Source organism: Bipolaris sorokiniana (assembly GCF_000338995.1).
Source record: "Bipolaris sorokiniana ND90Pr unplaced genomic scaffold COCSAscaffold_7, whole genome shotgun sequence".
NCBI classification, from domain to species: Eukaryota; Fungi; Ascomycota; class Dothideomycetes; order Pleosporales; family Pleosporaceae; genus Bipolaris; species Bipolaris sorokiniana.
Window position 1 is genome coordinate 1,723,973 of NW_006911901.1, and position 20,013 is coordinate 1,743,985.

A 20,013-nucleotide genomic window follows, 5' to 3' on the forward strand; every position below is an offset into this window, starting at 1 on the left:
ATATAAGGGAGAGAGTCGTAAACACTTGATGATCCTGAGGTTGGTGTATTCAGCATCAATCGGCCGGTTCCGTATACGAGAGGACATGGATATAAAATTTCATCGAGGTCTTCGACGTGGCAGTAATATAACGTCGCTGCGTGGCCTGGCTTTTTTCCTAATTACCTGTGGTTGTATATGCACTGGAATGTGAAAGTAATAGCGTCACTGCGGAGAGTGCTTAGATACAGATACAAGTATATTGTTATAGCTCTTTCTGTGATGCTGGCGCAATAATAGCTGGAAGCTGGTGTTGGGTATCGGGTGATAGAAGATGAGAGGGAAGGAAGCTATCGAGTGGTTTGCTATCGGCCCGAGCTCCCAACAACAGTCACCTGTGTGAGCTGCTTCGCAGTACAACGTCCGCCATGACATTTTATTCTTATACTACCCGAAGCGGCGGCGAGTCCGCTTACTAGAGAATAGCTTGATTCTTATTCACTAACAGATGGCACTATGCAAGGGTGCAGGCTGTAAAGCGACAAGGACGCGCCGGAATCGATGCGGGGAAAAGCGATGCTGGGCCGAGGAGACCAAATACACACGCGTCTACAAATAACACAAACAACCCTCTCACAATACTTGCACCACTCCATCTGAGCAACGCGCCACTCATCATGTCTGCTGAAGAGAAAGGCGCAAGCCACGCCAAGCTGGGACCTGCACCAACACGCCTCCGGCAGATTGCACTAGCTGCAAAGGATCTCGACAACGCCAGGCAGCTGCTTGTACGACGACCGCAGCAAAAGTACCAATTGGAAGCTGATGGAGATTTCAGACATATGTCCTGGGCATAGGCTTTGCATTCGAGGATGATTCCGTCGAGCAGTGGGGATTGAAGAATTTCATCGGCACGTAGCCCCTGCGTGTTTCCTGAGGCTTGTGATTGACGCGACTGCAGTTCCGCTAGGCGGCGACTTTGTTGAGGTTGTCTCGCCGGTCAAGGAGTGTACGACGGTTGGCAGGCTGCTCGACAAGCGCGGGGATGGCGGGTTCATGATTGTCATGCAGACGGAGGATGCAAAGAAGCGGCGCGAGTACATCACTGCGAACAAGTTGGCTAGCGTCATTGTCGAGCACGAGTACAGAGATGCGGTGTGCATTCAGTACCATCCCAAGGGGATCAAAGGTACGTTCGTCCCATGGCCAGTTCGGCTGCAGGCGCGGGCGCAGGCGCAGTCAGTGAAGAGGCGCAGGCGTGGTGGTGGTGGCTGATGAGGGATTACTACTAGGCGGCTTGATGCCTGAACTTGACTCGCATACACCAGGGCTAGCGAATCCGAACCCCCTAGGAACTCGCTTCTCCCCATGGCATGCCTGCGGACCGGCCAGTGAGAGCTACACGCGCGGCATGGAACAGACGGGCCACTTGGCACTAGAGGGCTGTGTACTGCGGCTCGAGCCTGGTGACGTCGACCGTGAGGGTGCGGCGCAACAGTGGGAAGAGATATTTGGCGTGTCACGAAGTGGCGACATGGTGGCTTTTACCAACGCCCGCTTGGTCTTCATCTCGGGCCAGGACGGGCTTCCAGAAGGACTCGTGTCCATCACCGTGGGCGTCAAGGGCAAGGATAACTATGACGCGATACTCGAAAGAGCTCGGACGGCGGGCATCTGGAGCGAGGGCTGCGCTGAAATGTGCGGAATCAAGTGGTACTTCACCCTAACAGGTCATGGCAACGACCGGGGTAAGCTGTAGCCGCCCGTAAATGTGCAGTTGAGTGCATCGGCTACACACCGGCTACATGCCGGCTACATGCAACCATTCTGAATAGAGTACGACTTGTACCACGTAGTACCGCCCACGCCCCGCGCCCCTCTCTCACCTATCTCAGCCAAACAACCACCACTATCTCTCCCAGCGCGGAGGCGGCCAAAGTGCCCCGCCAGCCCACCCTCCCCGAGGTCACAATCCAATGCTGTGTCCCACCAAGTCTCTGGCCCTCTTCCAATCTCGACTCTTCTCTCTCTCTCGCTTATCTCTCCAACAGGCCGGCTCTGACTGCATGCGCTCCAACGCCCAAGCGAGTCCAACGCCTGCGGATCAGTGTGACACCATTTGCTGTTTTTCTTGTGCACACCGTAGTCATTATTCATTTCAACTGGAATTTTCAGTACTGTGCCCTCCACCCTCGGCCTGACCTGCCCGGCTTGATAGCGCTGCTGCTTCTGGTCACGTCAAGCCGCTTGGTTTACGACAGTCGGAAGGATCCAGCATATGGGCTCGGTGCCTACCGCCTACTTCCTGACACTGCTGTCGACGTCGTATTTCAACATGCCATATTAGCCGGAGCCAAAGACGCTGTCGTGCCTGGCATGCTGCCTTGAGGGCCGCCTTGCATGCGTAGCGTAGTTTACGCATCAACACCACGCCATTTTAACAAGGTCTAGTGCCCCGCACACTTATCAGCACACATAGTCGCAGGCCTCTCCGGCCCATGGCCGTCGCAGCTGCTTTGACGTTGGGAACAGGGCCACGTCGTTTCCCAGGCTCCTCCCGCCGCCCCTCCTCCGCCGTCGGCTTTGCATTTCGCGTAGATCTCACCCGGCTCCGCTTGCAGGGTCCAATTTCCGTGTTCCATCGTGGTTGTTGATTCTCCATGTTTATCGCACGCACACTTGCACAGTTGCCGGCCTCTATGTCGTCACGGCCACTTCTCCACCTGCACACCTTTGCGTGCCCTGGCGTGCCCCTGCGTCACACGCTTCTGGTATTTATATTCTACTAGCCTACGCCCTCTATTTTCGCCGTGCCCTGGCTGGTTTTTCTTGCCCGCTATTCCACGCTCATGAAGATACTTAAAGGATAGGGATCTCCCCTCGTCTGCTTGGTGCCCACCTCCCTCCTCATCGCATAGACTTTCTCCATATTATCAATACCAATAGACATCATTGCTATCCTACACCATGTCCGGGCACGCACACACCATGTACGACCAGCGATACGATAGTGCGACTGTCCTTCCGCTTCCCCCAGAAGAGGGTGCGCTCTATCCATCGGCCGTTCATGATTCCCCTATCTCTGGAGAATCTATCAGTACTACCGTCAAATATCCGACATCAGAGTCATCCTGCGTCACTGAGGTAAATCAAGATGGCAGCATGATTAGCATCACACTCACCAAAGCTAGGTCAACGAGTACATGTCTTCATACTTCCACTGCATCCCGACGCCCACCCACGAACATCCCAACCAGCACTACCACGCCGATGTGATAGCCCCACCAATTCGCCCATCTTTTCCTCCTCCAGTAAACTCATCTTCGTCTCCTCCTCCTCCTCCTCCTCCAAGCTCTGTTGCCCCGATTATATCTATATCCACGGTCATTGATGGGAATACTTTGGGTTGCAGTCAATGCGGCGTTGAGTTCACAGGGCGGTACAGACGTGGAAACCTTGCACGCCATGCGAGACACAAACACTCCAAAGCAGCCAAAGTTCCGCTCACATGTTCGGCTCATGGATGCTCTAGGACCTTTGCGCGTCAAGACGCTCGTGTCAAACATGAGCGTAAGCATCATCCTGAGTTGCATTGCAACCCCAGTGGTAATGGCTCATGCCGCCGGACTGCGTCTCGCCTGGGCAAGAAGGCGGATGTGTTTTCGGCACCGCTACCGCAATTCACCTACACTATCGATATAGATGAGGTACCTCGTTCCACCCGAGATGCCTTGTGTCGGATATATACACAACTGGACAATGAGACGTACGCCCGGCTACGCGATATGTTCCTGACCTTATTGACGAGAATGGTTCAGTACCTCAGTCATATAAAGTATGTGATCCAACAACATGCTTGCTGTTTGTATACTAACAGTCCCCAGGTCTGATGCATACCATGTGTACATGAGAGTTCTGGAAGAGATCAACGTCATTGTTCGCGCTATCGAGTCTGGTTCAATAGATCCAACCGACCAAATAATGACCGACGCTGTGCCACACTGTCATCCTTCTGGGTCTACTGGAAATACTGGTCGTTCCAGGGGCGAAGGTTCTGCATCAAATGCTTGGGGTATTGATATGTCCAAGCCAAACCTACACTACCGGGATAAAGGAAAGATGGCACACAGTAGTCAAGAGCAAAATACCTTTAAGGTCGCCAAAAGTAACCGGACTAAGGATCCACTGCCTAGAAAGGTTGACTGTCCCGATGACAAACATCATACCATGTATCCCAACCTCGGGCCATCACCTTGCAAAGGATGTGGTGAGATATACATGTCTAAAGTTCGACACCATCTCAACCGGGTTACTCATCGCGGCCGCCCAGGAGCTTGGCAGTGTTCCAACTGCAAGAAGGATTTCGACGACCAACATCTCTACAATGCACACATCAGTCCGAAGAGATGTAGATTTAAGCCTCAGTGTCGAGATATTGTCAGGGAATGGGCTCGACTATATATGTTACGCTATCCTGGAGTTACCAGGATTCCCAACCCCTGTAAGTCTACTATTCTCCATGATGAATTTGTTTTGCTGATGGTTGCTTGATAGATTGTGGTGAGGAGGACTGGTTGCCGCAAACAATATGGGAAGAATGCCAAGCCTTGTTACGCGATACATCGGCTTCTTTTTTAGACCAGCAAGCACATACAGAGAGGGAGGCAGACCATGGCATATCGCCTCCGACAGATCCTATTCCAGATGAATCGCATCGCGCCGCCTCGCAGTTCGCAATCGGCATATTGAATCTGCTTAATACACTGATCTCCAATCATCCCGATGGCGTTCTTGCCACCGGTGCCACGCTAGGTTTCACTAACAACCTCCAACCTAGCGGGAACCCACCAATGTATCACGGCGCGAGCTATCCGCTCAGTCAAATCTTTCACGATACTGCGCAACGTTTTGGGACCTTGGCGGAGAGAGCCTTGTACGGTGAGCTGGGGCGTATACAAGCTATCGCCAACGAAGCTGCGACAGTGGTGGACATGGCGAATGTCCACTCTTCGCATGAACCGCCTCAAGACCACAGTACACCAGTACCGGAGAGCTTCTTTGCCACCCCTATTCAACCTCGTGAATATATTTTCGGCTCCAGTAACACTACCATGCCACATGATTGGTCTGGACAGCACCAGTCGACACAACATGAGCCGGCAAAACCTCCCAGCATCAATTATTGTGCGCCTCTTCTGAGTAGACAATCAAGTCGTGCCGACTTAGGCACTTCCTCGTCTCATACGCCTTTCCCCTCACAAACAAATTCATCTTCAGTATACGACCCAATAGAAGGCTCGCTTCTCACCCCCCTCACTTCGCCACACCCTTACCGCCGGCTGTCAGAAAGCACTGAAATTTCAGACTTGGATACCACGCAAAGGATGTTGCCAGAGCATATAGCATTGCCTGAAGCATGCCCGGCGTTGGATGATCCAAATTATACGGATACGCAATGGCCTCAAACTATAGATCCCCGGTTTTTGGACCAAGCAGAAGACCTTTCAGAAGACTTTTCAGAAGACCTGAACAGGGACCTGTATGAAGACCTGTCATGACTGCAGACGATCCAATTATTTTCTAGCAGGAGTATTGTTCGATTTGTTTCTTCAATGTTGTAACTCATTTTAGATTTAGATGTCTCGGATTCAATTTCTGCAAAATACCTTTTTTTTTATCACGAGTCTTTTGAAAACATATGCGTAACTATAATCGCTCACATTAGATTAACTCACAACCGACTCTGAATCTTTTCCAGCGTATCACCCAGCGCGTATTCCGAAGCTGCAGCTTTGCTCCTCACCTTTTCGCCTTCCTCCTTAGTCACATAGCGAGCCTCTATCGCCGGGTTGTATGCAAACTGGCTGGCGCGTTTGACGTCGTCGTCACTCATCTTGACATTCTTGTTCCCATCAGCACGCTTGTACACATTAATGACGACGGCGCCACCCAAACCCAGATTATGCTGCAACGCTACATCTGCGCCCTCGGCAAGCCTGTTATTAGCCCAGCCACGCAGCTGCCATGTCAACTCTGCGCATTGTGCCAGACCCGTTGCACCAAGCGGATGTCCCTTGCTAATCAGGCCGCCCGAGGGATTGATAATGGGGCCTTTACCGCCATAAGTAATGTCACCGTTGCGAACCATCATGTGCGCTTTCCCGGGCTCACTGAACCCTAGGCCCTCAAGCAGAATAAGCTCGTTGGCCGAGAAGCAGTCGTGAAGTTCGGCGACTTTGACGTCCTTGGGACTCACACCGGCTTCTTTCAGCGCGGCTTGCGCTGCGCGCTTCGTCATGTCGTAGCCGACGAGGTCCATGGAGGATTTGGAGTATAGTTGTGGCGAGTCCGTCATGAGTGCCTGGCCTGCGATGAGAATCGCCTGGCTCTTGAGATGCGGTCGGGCATCCAGAAATTTTTGGCTCACAAGCACGGCGGCGCCTGCGCCGTCGCTGGTAGGACTGCATTGCAGTTTTGTCAACGGAAAGTGGATCATAGGTGACTTTTCAATCTGCTCGAGCGTGTAGACGTCTCTGAACTGGGCGTAGGGGTTCCGTGAGCTGTGCTCATGGCTGATTCGTGCTATTTCTGCAAAGTCACGTGCTTCGGCGCCGTACTTTTCCATGTACTCGACGCCGGCGTTGGCGAAGTACTGGGCGTTGGGTGGGGAGTTTGTGATGCCCCGGGTGTCGGCCATCATGCGCATCGACAGGCCCATGGGTGAGGGCCGATCACTGTAGACGGACTTGATGGAGCCCGGCTGCATCTGCTCGAACCCGATCACGAGGGCGCAATCGATGGCTCCGTTCTTGATCAGACTGCGAGCAAGATGCAGGCCGGTAGAGCCTGTGGCGCATGCATTATTTGTGTTGTAGATTGGGATGCTAACTGCGAGTCAGTCGCGCTAACAGCAGGGGAATGTTCGTAGTATCTGACCCGGTCATACCGAATTGGTAGAAGATTCTCTGGCCACTGGTCGTGTCGCCATAGCAGTAGCAGGCGACTCCAGTGTCAACATCGTCGTAGTTGATTTGCGCATCCAGCATGGCTTTGACGCCAGCTTCGTAGCCCATTTCCGGGTAAGCTCGGGTCTGTCGGGGCTTGATGAACTTGGTGAGACCCACGCCCAGTACGTAGACTGGTACTTCACTCTTGGTCGCCATCTTGAGCTATTCCAGGAGACTGGTGATGCTTTTAAAAATTGTATGATGAAGATGGCAGATATGCTAGAGGTAGGCTTGTCGTGCAAAGGTTGCGCGTACTGGGATAGTTTACCTCCAAGCTCGCTACCATGAGCCGAGGATGTACTAGGCCACCCCTCATGCACCTACTACCCTACCCCGCATATCCTTATCCGCCGTCATTTTATTAGTCGACCTACTCGATGTCGGTCGCTATGCCATCGGAATACCGGTGCAGCCTCGTTGACAGGTTGACAGACCTGATGTGCCTGGCTACCATGTGGCAATGCCTGCCAGGGCGCCCTTACGGCCGTTTAGGGGACCCACATGCCCCAGAAAAAGGACATTACCTAGTAGTACATAATCTCTCTAGTCGAATCTATCAATGTATCCAGACTCATGTTACATCCATGATAGACGTGAGGAATATTGTATTTTTTATTGACGGAGACCAGATGAGCTCAATCCTGAGACAACTTCCCACTTATCATCTTACTCTTCTTCGTTAGCAATCCCTCACATAGTTTGAGGAAGCAATCCAATAGCTGGTTGGCTGATTATGCGATAGGTTCATGAGTGAAGCGGCGTCGAATGTCGCCCCTTCATCTTGGCCATCACCAACACTTCGACCACCCGCTTCCGCCAACAGCTCGCAATTGTTCCTCCTTTCCGATAGACTTTTGCGCTAAGACTCTCTCTGGTCTCGACAGAGTTTGCGTTCCGAAGAAGCGCGCTGAGATTGCCCGTTGAGCGAGGACAACAACATCGCGACGACTTGATTGCATTCCATCTCAGCTCCTTTCGTATCTACCATTCGCGTTCTCTTGGCCGCTATGTACAATGTCAATTGTACACAGTAATTCAGCCCGGTCCTCGCAACGAGCAAGTCAAACAGTGAAGCGAGCGCATGCTCGAACGCATGCTATCTGTGCGAGATGGTGTTTTTTTTCACGGCGGCCCACAGGCAATTTCCAGCGGACTCGGCCTTTGTCTCGGCACCTCGTTTCGAAACAGCTAGACTCCACCTCCACGACGTCAGAAAAATGCCCAGCGGGCGTTGAAACAAGCAAGCCAGCAAATGGCATTGCTTCAATTGCTGTATTGTGCACTGGCCCTGGTTGCACTTGTATGCTGTGCAATTAACCTCCCGCAGTGGTGGAAACGCCAGGAACCATCATGACATGCATAGCGCCGCTCGTGAACCATGATCATGGACCATGGAAGTCCAGAATACTGTTTTGCATGATCGCAGGGCTGTATTTTGAGCTTGTTCGGTGGGGCACATGTCGGAGGTGGTTCTCTCTCGTGGACGTGATAGATTGAGCATGACTTGGCACGCATTGCATACAGCCTACATATATAGAGAAGCACGCCGCGATATCCATGTTCGGTACACGCGCTGTCTCGCTCTACCATTCTTTCACTCTTTCTTTTTTGCTCGTTCCTTTGAACGTTGCTTTTCACTCATTGTACATAGCCTTGACGGCTTCACACTTTCTTTGTCGGCAGAGCCACACAACCCACACACTCTTTCATATCCTATTCACAACTGCCAAAATGGCTCGTTCATTCTTTCTGGCCTCTGCCCTCTTTGCGCTACGCGCTGTGGCTCAGACCTCTACTGCCTTCACGGATGAGAAGACTGGCATTAAGTTCCAGGGTGTTGTTGGCGACTCAGGGTACAGACTTGGTTATGCGATCCCCGAGACTCCTACAACCGACTTCATTGCTCAGATCCAAGCACCCATCACCAATGGAGGCGGATGGGCTGGTCTCAGCATGGGTCAGTCCATGACGAGCAATGTCCTCATTGTTGCTTGGCCCAACGAGGGCAAGGTCCTCTCGTCTTTCCGTCAAATTGATGGTTACACCAGCCCGCCCGTGGTCACTGGTAACTTCTCCATGAAGACAATTCCCGATGGCACATTTGTCACCGAAAAGGCCTTCTCATACACATTCCTGTGCTCCAATTGCCTGAGCGACGACTCATCTCTCGGCCTTGTCATCTCCGAAACCCTCAACATCATGGGCTGGGCCTGGTCAGACAAGGCCTTGACCGATTCGACCACAGCTTCTGCTGGCCTCAACTACCACGACGCCGGCTTTGGTGCTTTTGGTCTGAAGATGTCAGACGCAAAGAGCGCTGATTTTGCCAAATGGGCTGCGCTTGCTGTTGGAGATGCTCCAAGTGGAGGTGCTCCGAGCGGCGGCAACTCCACGACCCCTGCCCCTGGAGGAAACTCAACTGCCCCTGCACCACTACCTGCAACCCCAATCTCCGGCAACTCTACTGCTATTGTTGCAAATGAGACATTTGACTACATCGTTGCAGGAGGCGGTGCAGCTGGAATCATTGCCGCTCAGAGGTTTGCAGAGGGCGGCGCTTCGGTCCTCTTGATTGAGCGCGGTGGTCCTTCATACGCCTTCACTGGCGATGTCAAGACGCTTTCTTGGAACAGCTCCGTCTCTATGTATGATGTGCCTGCATACGGCTACTATCTCAGCGATGTCGGCAGCCCTGCTTACTGCACCGACACTGCCGACATGGCAGGCTGTCTCCTTGGTGGTGGCACTGCTGTCAACGCCATGATGTACGTCAGGCCCCAGGAGCGCGACTTCGACGACAAGTGGCCTACTGGCTGGAAGTGGTCCGATGTTTCCGCTGCTGCTGAACGTCTATACGAGCGCAACCCTGGACAGACCTACGGCTCGCAGGATGGTGTCCGCTATGACGACGGTGCTTTCACTGTTCTGTCCAAGTTCTTTGCTAGCCAGGGATGGAAGGAGACGGACTTCATCAAGAACCCCAACAACAAGGTCGATGTCTATGGCCACCCAACCTGGAACATCGCCAATGGTATGCGCTCTGGTAGTGTCCGAACTTACCTCCCTCTTGCCCAGAAGCTCGACAACTTCAAGCTCATGATGAACACCAACGTTGTCCGAGCTGTTCGCGAGGGTTCTGCTGTCTCCGGTGTTGAGGTTGAGACTGCCGATGGCAAGCGCGTCATCTACAACGTCAAGGCTGGAGGCCGTGTCGTCCTTTCGGCCGGTGCCATGTCGACTCCTCGTATCCTTTTCAACTCTGGCATCGGTCCCGCTGCACAACTCAAGACTGTTGCTACCGGCACCACTGGCGTCAAGCTGCCCGCCGAAGCTGACTGGATTGACCTCCCTGTCGGAGCAGAGATCAAGGACCACCCAATCTTCACCGTCAAGTTCAAGACCAGCTCTCCTCTCACTGCCACTGACAAGGAGCCTCTTATCACTCCCAACCAAACCACCATTGACCTCTTCGCCAAGGGCTCTGGTATGCTTGCCGAGTCTGGTCAGCGCCTGAACTGGTGGTCCTCCGTCAAGACATCCGACGGCAGTGAAGTCTTCTTCCAAGGTACTTGCAACTCGCCCGAAGACGACACTGTCCAGATGAAGGTCTACATCACTCACGGCCTGAAGTCTGTCGGTAGCCTCGGTATCAATGCCGCTGGCGCAACCACCTTCATCACCAAGCCCCACATGACCTCCAAGGTCGACACTGAAGCCATCACCCTCATGATGGACCGTCTCATCAACATGTCGAAGGGCTCCAACTCAACTTTGTCCCTCATCGCCCCTACCGGCGTCACCAATGTCACCAGCGCCGACCTCATCAAATCATTCAAGTCAGGAAGCCACTACGTCGGCACCGCTAAGATTGGCACCAAGGGCGAGCCCGGCGTCGTCGTCGACACCAACACAAAGGTCTACGGAACCGACAACCTCTTCGTCGTCGACGCCTCCATCCACCCCGATCTCCCCACCGGAAATACTCAAGCCATCATCATGGTCGCCGCCGAGGCCGCCGCCGCCCGCATCATGAAGCTCAGCGGCACACCCAGCACGCCCGTAACCCCAGGCTCCGGCAACACCACCACCCCCGTCCCCGAGACCCCGGCTTCTCCCATTGTTCCTTCTACTCTGCCTACCTCTGCTCCCGTCGAGCTCCCAGAAGCCACTCCATCCGCCACACCCAGTGCCCCCGCTGCTTCAGCACCCGCCGCAACACCAGCGCCCGTCGAGTCCACCACCCCCAGCCCCACGCAGCCTTCCAAGCCCTCAAACCCAGCTACCCCTTCCAAACCCGCCGAGGCCCCTAAGCCCTCTAGCCCAGCAGCTGGTGTGCCTGGCACAGCAGGAAAGTGGGAGCGCTGCGGTGGCATCGGGCACAACGGCCCCACTACCTGTGCTGACGGCTGGAAGTGCGTCAAGCAAAACGATTACTACTCGCAGTGTCTTTCCGGTTAAAAGAAGAAAGAATCGGAAAATAACGTTGCTTGAGCGAGAGAGTTGAGCGAGAAAGCAAAAAAAAAACGTATTCATGTACATAATCCATTATTTTTTTTCACTTTGTTAACTATTTGGCTGCGCCTTTTATGTATATTATTTAGCCAATTTGCTTCACGGTGTATACCAAAAATGACTGTGTTTTTGACCAACTTTGGATCTTTCTACCGCTGAGCTTGTGATGAAAGGGGATTGAGTGATTCGTTTGCATGTTCTCCTGCTCCAACAGTGAGTTAAAAAAGAGAGGTATAGTCAATTGCCACGCGGTCTTTGCTCGGGTAAATATCAAGTCGTGAACGAGAAATGATAGGGGTATATCAGTCGCGTGACCATCTGATGCAGGTGGATAACTAGCAATGTAAAAACATCACTAGCAAAAAAGAAAAAAAGTCCACTTGTTCACCATAGACTACTGCTTAGTATTTCAGCTTTCAACAACAAGACAACACATGCAGGTACGGAAATAATCGTTGTTTGGATACACCAACACATTAGAAATTGTCAAACAACGTGACGCAAGTGTATTGGGTATGATAAGAGCCATATAGCAAGAGAACAGAAAACTAAACGGCATACGAGCCACGGAGAAGGGGAAAAGATTACAAGTAGTTTATAGTTGTTTAGAGACGCATTCCATGTCGTATCCCTCGTGCAGTTGATCGCAATCGTGTCTCGGCTCCTAGACCTTTAGTCCATCAAGTCCATGAGGAAGTGGGTGGGGTGGGGAAGCTCGTCTGGGCCAGTGTGCAGCTGATTCTGCTCCGTAGTAAGCAGTTGAGCTGTCCTGGTGCTTTCTGCGATCGCGTCGTTATTGAGTTCAGCGAGCTGGTTCAACGTCTCTTGCATGGCCGCCAACTGCTAGAAATGTATTAGCTCTCTGGACTCTGTGCGCGGCAAGAAAGCAGATAATCCACGTACGGGGATTTGGGTTCAACTCACAGTACCGACAACATCTTTCGCAGCACCAGTGCCGTTGGTTGCATGACGCTGAGTGCCAGACACAGCGCCTCTGCCGTTGTCTTCTTCCTCTTCCTCTTCTGCCAAAGTGTTCATGTTCCGCTGCTCACCCAAGCTGGCAGCAGCACGAGCAATCCTGTCGCCGGCCGCAAGCATTGCTTCGAGGCGGTCAATCTTATCGAGGAGTTGTAAGTTCTCCTTCTCCAACGGTTCGACGCGGGCCAGGTGCTTACGCACGACTTCACCCTTCATGGTTTCAATGCGGTCTTCAGCTTCCTCAGCAGCCCTAATGGCTTCATCGCGCTCACGTTCGATTGCGCGTATCTTTTCTCCTAGAGCTAACATGTTGGATGTTTCGGCAGCAGCATCAGCCTTGAGCTTCTCCTGAAGTTGAGAGTCCCAGTACATGTCTCGTTGCTGGGCTGCTTCCCTTTTGGCGACTTCAAGTGCAGCAGAGTAATTGAATTGTGCTTCTTCCAATTCCAATGAAAGGTCATCATACTTCTTGCGAAGTTCTCGTAGAGCCTCTGACGTGCTAGCCTCCATGCCTGCCATCAACTCTGCAATGGCCTCCTCGTGGGCTTGGTCCATCGATGTCTTTTGCTCGTTAAGATCTTGGTGCTGTTTCTGCACAGCCTCGAGCTGCTTCCGCAGAGCCTGCATATCGTTGGAATGGCCAGCTTTGAATTCTTCTTTCAACAACTCCATCGCATCACTATGCGCTTGGTCCGTCTCTGAAATCTTTCTCTGCAACTTATCGCACTCTGATTGCAACTTGGATAGAGCCTGCTCGTAATCTGCCTTCAGAGAGTCTTTGAGCAAGGCGACAGCATCCTCATGTTCTTTGTCGGCAGCGGCCTTCTCCGCCAGCAGAGCTTCGTACTTGCTTGCAATTTCAGCGTTCGCCGACGAACCAGACTGCTCCTTTAGGGATGCGAGCTCATTAAGCGCAGTTTGCCTGCCTGCAATCGCTGCTGCCCTTTCTTGTTCCAATCGTTCGGTGTCATTTTGCATAATCTCCAGTAAGGTTGCGTATTTCTGCTCGATTTCTACATGCTGAGCTTCAAGCGCCTTGGCATGACTTTCCTCAATTGCCAGCTGTTTAGCAAGGCTGTCTGTATGAGACTTCTCAAGCTCCGCGAGCCGTGCAGATAGATCATCCCGTTGGCTCTGGAGGTTCTGAATTTCTGCCTTTTGGGCCTCATCGTCGCTACCTCGCTCTTGGGTGACAACATCGTATCTCATCTGGAGATTACTCAAAGCCTCCGAAGTGGTCTTCAAGTCTACCTGGAGCTTGTCATACTTGGCTTGTAGCTCATCAAGGAGCTGTTTCGACGTAGTATCGGCCTCTTCCTTGAGCGTTGCGACAGTACGGTTGTGCTCAAGATCGGCAGCAGTCTTCTCTTGCGCCAGTGTGTCGTACTTGGATTGAAGCTCCGCCAGGGCTGACTTTGTAGATTGCTCTGAATCAGCTTCCAAAACTCGTAGCGTCTGCAAGTGGGTGTTCTCCATGGTACTCTTCTCTTCAAGCAGTGAGTCGTATTTGGCTTGGAGGTCGTCCAGTAGTTGCTTAGATGCGCTTTCTGACTGTGATTTAGAGGCCTCCAAAGCATTCTTGTGCGCAGTTTCCATTGCGGCCTTCTCCTCCGCCAGCAGATTGCACTTGGATTCGAGTTCCTCAAGGGAGTGCCTCAAATTACTTTCGGATTCTTGCTTCAAAGTTTCAACGGCAGAGCGGTGCTCGTCTTCGGCTGATTTCTTCTCTTGAAGGAGAGTGTCATACTTTGATTGCAGCTCTGCAAGCAACTGCTTTGACTCGCTTTCAGAGTCTTGCTTAAGGGCTTCGATGGCACGAGCATGAGAATCCTCTGCGAGTGTCTTCTCTTCCAACAAGGAGTCGTGGCGGGATTGCAAGTCAACAATGATGGACTGAGACTTGGCGTGAGCATCTGCTGTAGCGTCTTTTTCTTCTTGTAACGCGTCCAGCTTGGCCTGCAGATCTCCGCTAGTGGCAAGGTCCTTGCTCATGGTATCAACGCGTGCTTGGAGATCCACAACCAATCCCTGCGAAATGCTGTGGGCTTCTTTCAAAGCGGCCAATTCGTCCTCGGTGTGCTTGAGCTTCGCGAGAGCGTCATCGCAGTTGCGGGTTGCAGAAGTAGAGCTGTCTCGAAGGTCATTGATCTCCTGCTTGAGAGCCACAATTTCTTGAGATCGCTCGGAAAGTGCTTTCTCGTGTTGCTCGGAGTTCCCATTCTTCTCAGCAATAAGAGAATCGAAGTCGGCCTGCAAAGTGTTCAATCGTCTTGTGGCGTCTCCTTCCAGATCCGCTCTCAGGGATTCGATCTCGCGCTCGTAATCTTCGCCAATGACACGCAAGTCTTGTTTGTGTCTCTCGTGTAGCGCATCAAGCTCAGACTTGTAAGTATCAGCCTTCTTGTTCGCTTCGTCCAAGTTAGTCTGGATTTTTGCAATCTCGGAAGCGTGTTGCAAGTCCAGCTGCTGTGAAGCCGTCTCGAGTGTATCAATGGTACTTCGCAAGCCATCAGCCTCCGCTTTGAGTTGCTCCATTTCAGCAGTCTGGGCGGTAAGCTGATTATTCAAGGCATCTATTTTCTGCGCGAGTTCCTCGTTTTCTTCCGTCTTGATCTTGATGGCAGCATCATGTGCATTTTTCAGCTCCTCAATTTCCTTGTTAAGCTTCTCGGCAATCTGGGCACCGTCAGTCGACCCTTGTTGAAGAGCCACAATCTGCTCCTGAAGATCCTCAATAGACTTGACATGTCCTGATAGCTCTTCTTCCTTTGCTCGCAGCTGGTCGGCCGTAGTCTTCTGAAGCTCGTCAATCTTGGCTTGCAGTTGTTCGGCGTATTCGTTACGCTCGCTCTCAAGATCTGCGGACGTCTGATCTGCACGCTGTTGTAGCTTGGTGAGGTCGTCCTGGAGTTGCTTCTGGGTTTCAGCGTGTGTGGCGATTATCTGCTCCTTTGCATGCAGTTCATCAGTGTGTTGCTGATGAATGGTTTGCAGCTCAGTCTGCAGTTGCTCGACAAGTGCCAAATGCTCGGAAGCTTTGGACTCGAGGGTTTGTTGTGCTTCTTGCAAAGCCTCTTTGTGCTGTTCCTCTCTGTTTGTCACCTGGGCCATGTATTCATCGACGGTCTTGGTAAGCTCGATGATCTTAGCGTCGCGCGAACGAAGATTATCCGCCTGGCTCTGCTCAAGCTCGGCAAACTTGGTTTCGAGCTTTTCCAGCGTCTTCTTGGCAATATCGAGTTCCTGCGAGAGTTTGTCACGTTCATCCTTCAACGTCGCCACTTCCTGGATAAGCTCTTCGATCTGGGTGGCTTGCTCGACCAGTTTCTTCTTTTCCTCGTCCCATTGACGGCCCTGCTGCTCGAGCTCAGCATTCAAGTCGTCTAGCACCTGCTGTAGTTCGAGTGCCTTGGCAGCTTCGGCGGCCTCTCTTTCCTGAGCTGCCTTCTTCTCCACCTCAAGCTGCTGGCTCTGTTCTTCGAGCTGCTTGGTCTCTATGGCGAACTTCTTCTCCATGTCTTGGACGAGGGTCTCATGGGCGCTTTGCTCAGAAGACGAGGTGGCGCTGGAGCCGTTTGCAATGAGCTTATCCTTTTCAGTGATGGCTGCCTGTGCTTCGGCCAGCTGGCTTCGTAGCTTGGATTTTTCCAGCTGTAGATTGTCCACCTCACGACTGAGGTCGTCGCACTGTTCCTGCAGCTTATCGCGAAGGCTGGTTTCCTTGAAGAAGTCCTGCATGATCTGGGCGCTCCGCCTTTTCATCTCCACATCCATCTCGGCAGAGCCCGTCGGCGCGGTATCCGGTCGGGGTGAACTCTCGCCGAATTTCGCCAGGGCGGCTTTGACAGGCCCAAGGGCAGATTTGCGCACCTCGACTTCTGCATCAGAGGCGGCATTGCGGCTAAGGGTGGAGGCAACGAGGCTTTCTCTGCGTAAAGGGGTCAGCATGCATTATACGGGGGCATGACAGGGAGAGGGTCGTACGTTTCTTCTGCTGTGTCCTCGGGTTCAGAGGCTGCTGGCGGGAGGGCAGAGGCAGGGGCAGATAGCTTCTTGGCCTGTCCTGCGAGCGCTTTTGGGCCAGTAGCTGTCGTGCGCGCAGCGGCGGCAGCAGAAGTACTAGCAGCAGCAGTAGGGCGTGTGCTTGGCGGTCTGGCGGAGGGACCGAGGGAAGCACGGGGGGCGCGGGTTGTTGCTGTATCTGCAGCAGCGCGCGTTGTTGAGGGTCGCTTTGCGGTGGCTGTCGCAGTCGCAGCCGAAGATGAGAGCGAGGGCCTGGATGCTGGCTTTCCTGGGGATGGTCGAGCAGCTGCAGCAGACGCGACAGGCGGCTTGCGCACTGGTGGCCTCTTCTTGCTCTCCTCTCCCGATGTCACTGACGACAGCTCTGGGTCCTGGTCTGATGCTGTCTTGGACGACGAAATTGTCCTACGCGCAGCAGTACTGGGTGCTGGACGCGTAGGCGGCTTGCTGATGCTGGATCCTCCTACGGCGCTGGTGCGGGAGGTGGAGGTTGCGGGGGGCTTGACGGCGCTCGTCGTGGTGCGCGTCGTGGTGGTTTGAGCTGGGGCTGCTGGCCGGCGAGCAGTAGCTGTAGTGGCAGTGGTAGTGCTGGAGACGGTGGGCCGACGAGGAGCGGCGCCATCTTTGGAGGCGGGCGAAGGGCCATGGGAAGCCATCTTGCGCCTGACTGACGACGTCGGGGTTGAAGGTGCGGGCAGCTTTTTTGGCTGCGGACTCCCGGCTGGCAGGCTTTCCGGCCCAGCGTTCTCCATGCGGCGCAGATGCGGCTCAAGGGCCGGGACTGATCAGTGCGCGGTGCGGGCGACAGGCTTCAGACGACCAGAGCAGAGCAGGTGGGTGAATGTGTGATGCCCAGAGGGTGGAGCGAGCGACGTTGTTGCTAAGTGGATGGCAGCGTAGTGGACAAAAGAGCGTGCAGCTCAACCAAACCCGTCGTCATGCTAGTCATGTCATAACCATGGCCGTGCTGCAGACACACGGACAGCTACCTGACAGCTGGAGAGAACCAAACCACCCTCTCGGTCTCTTATTGACCATTCATGGCCCTACACGTCGCATATCATCGACTGCATGAACTCGTCGCACTTTGCATCGCGCCCACTAGAATGTCCGACTTCTATCGTTAAACTTACGCGTCCTGCAGATCCACCCCCGTGCCGTAGTCAGGAACAAGCTCCACCAAACCTGCCTTGATACTAGTCAATTTGACCCCAGCCTATCACTAGACATCCGACTTGAAGTTGGTTGCAAATCACCCTCAAACGACCACGATGTCCTCGGGTATAAAAGACCCGTCCCCTGGTCTTAACATAGTACTACTGAAAAGCTACTAAGGAGCTGAAGAGGGGTAGTTATACCGTAGCTCTTATCATCCTTTGCTACATCTTGAAGCGGTAACCCCGTGAATCTCCTTGGTCCCCTAAACATAAATTCGCCGTTGTTCGGTCGCTTTAGCTGATCTGTACTATCTTCTGTTCGACCTTGGTTGTTCTGTTTTTAGTGGTGGTTGTACTAAGGTGTATCTTGGTCTAGGTCACGTGAAGAGGATGCTAACCCAAGATAGTCATCTCTTACATCTTGGCATGTACTTACTAAATGAATTCTATAACTAGTAGACAACACCAAGTTGCATATGTAAATAGATTATGAGGTTTCAACTCTAACGCTAGCTTCAGGCGAATTTCCTACTATGAGCAAGAAAGAAGCCACTCCGTTTTTAGGCGATTTGACACCACAGCGCAAGGATGGGGAGTACCATTTTGAGTAATACATGGCCCAACCCTGTCCTTATTTCATGAAAAAAATTATCCCTAACAGCTTTACTCAATCTTCCTAGACCCGATGTTTTTCATTCGCTTCACTGCCTCAATGCCATACGTAATGAGCTTCAGCCAATGCTCTACAACGTTTCAAATGAGCACAATGCTCATTCTCAACCCGAGCGGAGAATAGCAGAGAAAATCGGTGACCCTATGTGGAATGTAAAACAATGGAACATTGTTTAGACCGCATCCAACATGCCCTTATGTGCCACGGCGATCTAAGTCCATCCCCACTTTACTCATAGCCAGGATTCCCGCTCTCTCTAGGGCGATCGGGAGCACATACTTGTCGGAAATGGGAACCCGTTCGGGAATAGACGAACGAGAGAGCGAGAAATCACAAAGTTCTCCATGAACAATAAAAAGACCCAAACAGTCCAACGAACGTCGATGACTCGTCAACCTCGCTGCATTTGTACTCCCAAACCACGCATAGGATTGTTAGAACCTCATCAAAAGCAAACTTGCGATTGAAAAAAATACGACCGGGTTAGCTGAAGCATGTTGCGAATTGCCTGGTATAATGAAATAGCTGCGGGTCAGAATTTGTATGTATTTGATTTTTTGCAATCTGAACGATTGGTTCAGGATCCATCATGAACTGCGTCAAGTTGACGTGATGACTCATCTTTGCAAGCCAACCAATTGCTCTACTTCTTGGGCAATCCTGCTAAAAGCCATCGCTCGCTCTCCGTCTGGCTCTGACACAACAGTGGGCTTACCCCGATCCGCATTCTCACTGATGCTACCATGCAAGGGAATCTCGCCCAGCATGCTCAAATCATACTTGTTGCACATGTCCCTGATATTCTTCATGCTGCCAAATACCTCATGTACATCTCCACATCCTGGGCACTTGAAGCCTGCCATGTTGCACACGAGGCCCAGCAGCTTCACATCGACTTTTCGAAACAGCTCGATACCCTTTGCGGCATCTTTGAGAGATAGGTCTTGAGGTGTAGAGACGATGACAGCACCGTCTAATATCAGTTGCTGGGTGATGGTGAGTTGTACATCTCCAGTCCCAGGTGGCATGTCAAGGACCAGGATGTCCAGACCGCCCCATTCGACTTCATGGAGCAGTTGCTGCATAGCCTTCATGACCATTAAGCCACGCCATGCCACCGGCGAGGACTCTGGGATAAGGTAACCCATGGACATGGACTTGAGACCATAGTTAGAGAGGGGTATAAGTTGGTTGTCTAGTAGGCAAAGTCAGGATGTGTTAGTGTGCTGGGGCGCGCTTGGGACTGACTGGTAGACAGTCGAGGTTCGCCAGCTAGATTGAGCAAAGTGGGTATGGATGGGCCGAATACATCAGTATCCAATATACCAGCTCTGTAACCACGCCGCGCAAAACTCAAGGCCAGGTTCACTAACACATGGCTTTAGTGTGTGGTCATCGGCCATGGCGTGGGCATTAGTCTGGCATACCGGCAATGGTGCTCTTTCCAACACCACCCTTTGCCGATGAAACAGCAATCACTTTTTTCACATCTTTGATGCTCCGCTTCTGTGGCAATCCTCGTTGCATCCGAGGCATTTGCGGCGGCGCACCAGAGCGCGGAAGGCCCTGCGCCAAACATCAGCCACTGCACCCGCCTACATATTTACCACAACATACGAGGGGGTTCTCATGCTGTAAACACCGCAATGTTGAAAAGAGCCGTGGCTTCAACATGATTTTGAGA

The 20,013-nt window shown here is 52.6% G+C and overlaps 5 protein-coding genes across 5 annotated transcripts; 3 read left to right on the forward strand and 2 right to left on the reverse strand.

Moving 5' to 3' along the window:
* Positions 1 to 447: 447 nt before the first annotated feature.
* Positions 448 to 1,734, forward strand: COCSADRAFT_37138 (uncharacterized protein; the record flags this gene model as incomplete). Its single annotated transcript, XM_007701690.1, has 4 exons — positions 448 to 767; positions 818 to 890; positions 941 to 1,168; positions 1,272 to 1,734. Coding segments are annotated over exons 1-4 (755 nt in total), but the record flags the coding sequence as incomplete, so codon positions are not given.
* A 2,129-nt stretch (positions 1,735 to 3,863) lies between these two features.
* On the forward strand, positions 3,864 to 4,679 carry COCSADRAFT_326733 (uncharacterized protein). The gene has a single exon (XM_007702122.1). It carries the CDS (start codon positions 3,886 to 3,888, stop codon positions 4,528 to 4,530), a length of 645 nt encoding a protein of 214 aa, XP_007700312.1. The 5' UTR covers positions 3,864 to 3,885; the 3' UTR covers positions 4,531 to 4,679.
* A 1,031-nt stretch (positions 4,680 to 5,710) lies between these two features.
* On the reverse strand, positions 5,711 to 7,142 carry COCSADRAFT_90603 (uncharacterized protein; the record flags this gene model as incomplete). The annotated part of the gene is made up of 2 exons (XM_007702123.1): positions 5,711 to 6,863; positions 6,916 to 7,142. The coding sequence occupies 2 exons, from the start codon at positions 7,140 to 7,142 to the stop codon at positions 5,711 to 5,713; spliced, it is 1,380 nt and encodes a 459-aa protein (XP_007700313.1).
* Positions 7,143 to 8,561: 1,419 nt separating this feature from the next.
* On the forward strand, positions 8,562 to 11,495 carry COCSADRAFT_199941 (carbohydrate-binding module family 1 protein). Its single transcript, XM_007702124.1, has one exon. It carries the CDS (start codon positions 8,718 to 8,720, stop codon positions 11,442 to 11,444), a length of 2,727 nt encoding a protein of 908 aa, XP_007700314.1. The 5' UTR covers positions 8,562 to 8,717; the 3' UTR covers positions 11,445 to 11,495.
* Positions 11,496 to 18,828: 7,333 nt separating this feature from the next.
* On the reverse strand, positions 18,829 to 20,003 carry COCSADRAFT_118134 (uncharacterized protein; the record flags this gene model as incomplete). The annotated part of the gene is made up of 4 exons (XM_007702125.1): positions 18,829 to 19,524; positions 19,578 to 19,697; positions 19,757 to 19,895; positions 19,947 to 20,003. The coding sequence occupies 4 exons, from the start codon at positions 20,001 to 20,003 to the stop codon at positions 18,947 to 18,949; spliced, it is 894 nt and encodes a 297-aa protein (XP_007700315.1). The 3' UTR covers positions 18,829 to 18,946.
* Positions 20,004 to 20,013: the final 10 nt, after the last annotated feature.

Excerpts from the sequence above, each read along its gene's own strand:
- COCSADRAFT_326733 (XM_007702122.1), top strand. The coding sequence starts at position 3,886 with ATGAGAGTTCTGGAAGAGATCAACGTCATTGTTCGCGCTATCGAGTCT.
- COCSADRAFT_199941 (XM_007702124.1), top strand. The coding sequence starts at position 8,718 with ATGGCTCGTTCATTCTTTCTGGCCTCTGCCCTCTTTGCGCTACGCGCT.